General features: G+C 34.3%; 1 protein-coding gene across 1 annotated transcript; it reads right to left on the bottom strand.

Moving 5' to 3' along the window:
* On the bottom strand, positions 297 to 2344 carry LOC107607116 (protein FAR1-RELATED SEQUENCE 5-like). Its single transcript, XM_016309099.1, has 5 exons — positions 2339 to 2344; positions 1680 to 1918; positions 1239 to 1421; positions 1094 to 1156; positions 297 to 957 (listed from the first exon to the last, which is right to left on the bottom strand). Exons 1-5 carry the CDS (start codon positions 2342 to 2344, stop codon positions 297 to 299), a joined length of 1152 nt encoding a protein of 383 aa, XP_016164585.1.

Genomic DNA, 6778 nt, shown 5'->3' with positions numbered 1-6778 from the left:
CTAAAGTCCTCCTCTCTAACAGATGTAACTTTGGCAAAACGTTTGCAGTGCTGGAGGAACACACCAACCTGACTTTGATACAATGCAACAGCATCACGAGTTCGGCAACTCAGGCCTTCCTAAGCAGCATCATCCTTTGGCCACTTCGACCATCGCTTCAGGACAAGGCTCTTCAGCAACAACTCCATATCTAACCTTACCAGTATCGCTAGAATGTGCACATATGGCAGTCCGAATGACTCCATCCTGAGACAACTACATCTGAATGAATCATGCGCGACTACATGGTGTACATTTCACCGCATCTGCGGTCTATGATACTTCTGTGTCACATATATGCAACCCTCCTCACGCTCTATGCATTCCAATATGGTCACCCTAACGCACCTCTTAAAAGACTCACGATATCTTGAAAAAATTTCCTTGGTAAAATTCATCGTACCAAACTTCTCAAGCTCTGGGAATTGCATCTGAAGGACTGGGGTCCCATACGATGACCGAAAATTTAGCTCCTCCTCATTGTCTCTTAGGAAATCAACACAACACTGAAAATTCATTACAAACTCAAAGATGTCGTATCTTCTTTCCACAAACCTGCCTAGCTTTGCATGGATCGACTCACAACGAGAGGATATTCTAATACCAGTAAAGAACCTCCCACTTATGTATGTCGTGGCCCACGAGGACTTCTTCTTGTAAATATCATTTACCCACGCCACTTCCCTTACACCGCACTCCTCCATCATTGCCTCCCAGTGTTTCTCAAACTCCTCTACCTCCAAGACAGCCAGCATACAATGCCTAAACAAGGTCATGAACCGTGTCTGACACACGTTCGATGTCGTATTCTTCAATAGATGCCAAGCACATAGCCAGTGATAGGCACCTGAGAAGACCTCCTGAATAGCTAACCTTGTCGATCGATCATCGTCTATTATCACCCCTGGGAGATTTGCCCTTCACGCATTGCAAGAAGGTGTGCAATACCCAAACATATGATTCCTGTGACTCGCACGAGACCATTGTAGTTGCAAACACGCAAGTTTGTTTGTGATGGTTAACTCGAGAAAAGAAAATCATTGGGAGATTGTACTTGTTCCTGCCATAAGTGGCATCAAAGGCCAAAACATCCCCAAAAATGTTGTAGTCATCCTGGCTACAACCATCACTCCAAAAGATATCACACATGTTTTGCCCCGGACCGACCTCATACCTCCAGAAGAGTTTTTCATCTGCACCGGCATCCCCCCGGCCGCTCCAACATCCTTAACGCTGCATTAACATCACCATTTTGCAATAGCCTCTGCCGCTTAGCCTCATTGTGAAGGTCTCTTTTGGTAAAAGGAACAAGATTGAACCCACCAGCCTGTGCGGTAAATGACTTGTATATATTTAGAATCGAGATCCCAACTTGCCTCAAGCTATTCATGTGAGTTATATCAACATCAGAAACTTTCAATGTAAAGGTAAGTAGTCTACAAATTTCTCGGGCAGTAGCTCATGGTTATGATCTTCCACAAAGCATGACACAAACCACTTCCCTGTCTCACTATTTAGTTTTATCCGCATTTCACCAGGACATCCACACCGAGTAATAACCTTGTGTTCCCTCTTCCTATCCTGCTTCTCTAGCCTTTTTTTTGTCTATGTAACTTTATCGGTTGCACAAATATGTGTACCTAACAAACTCCCCTTTCTTATTCTTCAATTTCTTCTCTTGTCGTATCGTAAAACCCTTTGCTCGGCTATACTCTTCATAAAAAATTGTTGCCTCTTCTAGACAACTAAACTCCAACTTCAGCACATCCTCTGCACTTAACAAACCTGCCTCTGGTGACATGCTAAAATTACCTGGTGCTTGGTTAAAAGAATCTTCATCGTAGCCATCTTCCTCCATCTCAATATCCAACCCCTCTTCCTAAAAAAAAAATTAATCCACAACATCAGTCAAGCCAAAATTAGAAACTAATACCCATGTACAGAACACTAGCATGAACTAAAACAAATAACATATCTATGCAACCATGATACACACTCGAACCACTATAGTCTAACCTCCAACAAAAACAAGTAACATATTTTGCTAAAATTCCTATTTTACAACTAACAACTTCTTTAATCTGACGTCTTTGGGATGTTATGAATGGTTATTCACACACAAGTACTACCACCTCGACATTCTATCTAAATAATGCCTATCAAGATCCGACATTTTAGCTATCCACTGACACGCCTTTCACTGCTCTTCTTGACATACACGATCTTTCTTATAGTATCCTACTAAACCAATACACACTAATTTTTCTTTCCCTTACTAACCAGTGAAATGTTTAACTACCTGCATAATGCTAATGGGAATCTACACTTACTTTCGTTGCCTCATCATAAATACATGTCACAAATAAAAACCCCAACTGCAGAACCCCCAATCAACCATACACACTGTAATTTTTGGCCCTCTAATTTGACCGACCGCAACAACATAGCACACGAAGCCAACAATTGCAAAATAAAATAAACTTTTGTACCTTACTTAGAACAAACACGAATACCTCACTTTGTTCTGGCAATGCACAACCGTCTAACCCCCAGCAGCATCACATCACAACCTCCACTTAAAGACACAGACTAACCGTCACTTAGAATGCCCCAAAGAAACCTTAAGGGAGATAAATGCACTTTTCCAATTTTTTTCCATTAAACTTCTTCTCAGATTGTGAAGCCACAAAACATCTGCTCACTACTTTTCATTCCATCAATTTATACCGAAACCATTTTCAGCTGGTCACAACAGACATTGCACATTCTAATTCAAGGTCATTCTTGTACTTAACCACTTTAGAACAAGACAAATGCTGAATTGGTAAATTGTTCATACACGAAACATTGGTGTTCCGTTAAAGTACAGTGGAACACTTGATAATTTTCCAATACTATATGCTAAGTATCAATAAAACTATCAAGAAAATTATCTTAGAATAAGTAGTCTTCGGAATTTGGATGGAACTTCTAAGCTTTAGCTGATGGATTCTTGGACAGAACATCCAACCCAAATGCAACATTTTTGCTTATGTGTAGTTTGGGTTCCATTTGGAACACCTTTGTGTGAGCTATAACTTAATGAGTTATGTAAGACACATTTATTAGGGAACGGATCCTCTCTAGTGGAAGAAAAAATTGACATTATCCAATGTTTGATCTCAGCTCTTGATAAAATCAACGGTCCTAATTATAATTATAATTATGACCTCATTTTATTTTTAGTATTCTCACGTTCTATCTTCTTTTACTTTTATTATCTTCCCGCGCTTATTTCCTTTTCATCATTTTCTCTGGAAAATTAAACTTCTGAACTTCTATTATATTCTTCTTTTCAAGCAGTTGATTTTTAATGATGTCTTATGATGCTAATAGAAAGCCATTACAAACTCAGGTTGAGGATAATGCTTCTTCTCCTTTGACATTGAGGTTTTGTGCTTTTATTCTCAGTCTCATTTTCTTTTATCTAATTTCCTTACTCAAGTCTTCCTTCCCAATAATTTGATAATATGTTTAATTTGACATTAATTTTTTTTTCAAGCTATAAGTTTTCTGATTGAAAATTAATAAACTATGCTCTATGAGTACTTTTTTTTAATGTTCATGTTCTTATAATTGAATCTTTAAATTAGTTTTTTTGTTACAATTAAAAAAGTACTTTTTAATATTTTTTCTTTTGATTCTTGTTTTTATTTTAGGATGTCCAATGATTCTACTATTTTCTTGAATGCCCAAAATACAGATGTAGAATTTGATTGGCTACCTAAATTGGGTAAAACCTTTAACACTATAGAAGAGGCATGGCAATTTTAGTTTGATTATAGTGGGAGGATGGGATTTGGTGTCCGCAAGCAATATTCTAACAAAAATACAGATGAAAAAATTCTAAGTCTTAGGTTCGTCTGTGCCAAAGAAGGTGTTCGTAAATCAGACAAAAGGGATTTTTTGACGGTCATTCCTAGACTTGAAATAAGGGCTAATTGTTTGGTAAAATTAGGAATCAGATATATTAAAGACATTGAAAAGTATGAGATTCATGATTTTTTCAATGAGCATAATCATCCTTTGCATCTTCCACAGACAACTCACATGTTAGCATGTCAACGAAAAATATCTCAAGTTCAAGCTCGAGAAATCGAATTGACAGATGACTCAGAAATCACACAACGAGCTTCATTTGAATTGATGAATAGACAAGTTGGTGGAAGAGAAAACATTGCTTATACACGTTTAGACCAAAAAAATTACCTCCGTACCAAAAAAATGATAAGCATGGCATATGAGGAGGCAGGCAGCTTGTTAGCATATTTTCAACAAGAATCTCTAAAAAATTCATCATTCACTCATGCTATTCAGTTAGATCTGGAAGAACAAATAACAAATATTTTTTGGACTAATGCAAAAATGTTCATGGATTATGAATATTTTAGTGATGTGGTTACTCTTAACACTACATATATTACTAACAATGCTTGTAGGCCTTTGGGTGTATTTGTAGGATTTAATCACTTTAAAGGGATAGTGATATTTGGAGCTACACTTCTTTATGATGAGAGTTCAGATTCATTTGAATGGCTATTTAAAGAGTTTTTGAAGATACACAAAAACAAGAAGCCTCAAACTATTTTCACAGATCAAGCTCCTGCAATGGCTACTGGTTTGGCTAAAGTAATGCCTAAAACATATCATGCTTTATGTTCTTGGCATTTGATGCAAAATGGCATAAAACATCTTGGTAATTTCATGAAGAATGGTTCTTTTTTCTGCAAGACTTTAAAGCATGTGTGAATGAATCTGTAGATGAAACTAATTTTAAAGGAGCATGGGATAAATTATTTAATGACTATGATCTTAAGGAAAATAAGCGGTTGATGAGCTTGTATAAATTAAAGGAGAAGTGGGCAAGATGCTATATGAGCAATGCATTCACTATTGACATGCGGAGTACATAATTTAGTGAAAGTTTGAATGCAGACCTCAAAAATTGTATGAAACCGAACCTAAACATAATTCAATTTTTCAATCACTTTGAAGGAGTTGTCAATGATAAGAGATACAATGAGCTACAAGGTGAATTTCAATCCAGATAAAAGTTACCCAGATTAAAGATGGTAAGTTCACCATTATTGCAACAGGTTTCAGAAGTATATACCTTGCCATTGTATGATCTTTTTCAAGAGAGGTATGACAAATATTCTACAGCTTGTATAAGAGAAGTAAATGAGAAAGGCTTTGTTTGTGAGTATCTGGTTGCATTGTGCAATAAGTAAAGAGTTTAAAGTAACATTTGATTCTTCCTTGAGTTTAATTTCATATAATTGTAGAAAGTTTAAGACTTTTGACATTTTGTGTTGTCACACAATCAAAGTTTTAGATGTTAAAAATATTAAATTACTGCCTGATCAGTATATTTTAAAAAGGTGGACAAGAGGAGCAATGAGTGGATTAGTAAAAGATATGTATGGAAGAATAGCCGAAGAAGATACTTGTCTTACTAGCACACAATGGTTTAAGCAAACCTGTCCTAAGTTAGTAAGAACAGTCACAAGCCTTTGATTGTAAAGAAGCACATATCTTTATGAAAAAAAGTTGTGGAGAAGTTAAGTAAAAAAGTTGATGATATTTGCAAACTAAATTTGGGATTGGAAATCAACAATGCTAATTTTTCTATCCCAATTCAATGTACAAACCTTCAACCCTTAGAAGTCAAAGGTTTGAAAAGAAGAAATGGTGTGAGAAATTTTAGAAGGTGCCCAAAAAGTTAGGTTGAAAAGCAACCCAAAAATAAGAAGAGTCAAATTAGCAACACTTCACAACAACAACAAGACAAGGTAATTTAGTAATTTATTAAATAATGCTACCTCTGAATTTCTATATTTTTTATATTTATTTTTATTTTATTTTAGATTATTTTAACTTTTATAAATTTTTCTCCTTCTCATATTATATAGGTCATTAAGTTGTATGATTCAATATGACAATTTTAATATGTTATTAATAGTAAATTTTCTTAACTATTTGTAAAATGATACTTATATATTATTTAACATGATGAATTTTTTTTATTGGTGTTTAACATTACTATGATTATTTATATCTAATAAGAACCATTAGATGTATTTCTTCAACCAAATGCATTTGTGAACAATCTAGAAAGTTTATAAAATTTAAGGTAATTTCTAGTTATAAAATATCTCAATAAATAATTACTTACTTTATTATAAACAAATTAGCATAGTAATACTTTATTTACTTCCTTCTCTTAATAACAATTTTATATTGATTTTTTTTTGTAGAATTTTGGATGCATACTAAAAGAGCTTTTTGAGGCCAAATATGCTTGGATTGCTATTGATCTTGAAAAATATTTGACTGAATTATTGGAATAAAGTTGTAATAGATCTCACAAAAATAAAATGGTGTAAAAGAGAAGAAGAATCTGTTATTTTTAATTTATTTTCTGGGATATTTATCTTGAAATTTCATATTGTAATTTTACTATTTTGATTGATTATAACTTTTATACAATCTTTTTCCTCTATTTCATCAATTGATATGTTTATAATACCATATCACAAATTGCATAACATATACAATTACTTTGAAAAATAAATTCATGCACAATAAATTTATCCCCAGACCAATTCATACTCAATATTCTATTACAATTTTGAACATATATTTTCTTCTCATGCTTCTCATCTTTAACATCAGAATTTTCATACGAGTCAGACAATTA

This window comes from Arachis ipaensis, chromosome B07, assembly GCF_000816755.2.
Source record: "Arachis ipaensis cultivar K30076 chromosome B07, Araip1.1, whole genome shotgun sequence".
Classification (NCBI taxonomy): Eukaryota; Viridiplantae; Streptophyta; class Magnoliopsida; order Fabales; family Fabaceae; genus Arachis; species Arachis ipaensis.
Note: the sequence above shows the minus strand (reverse complement) of the source record. Positions and strands in the feature narration are given on the sequence as shown.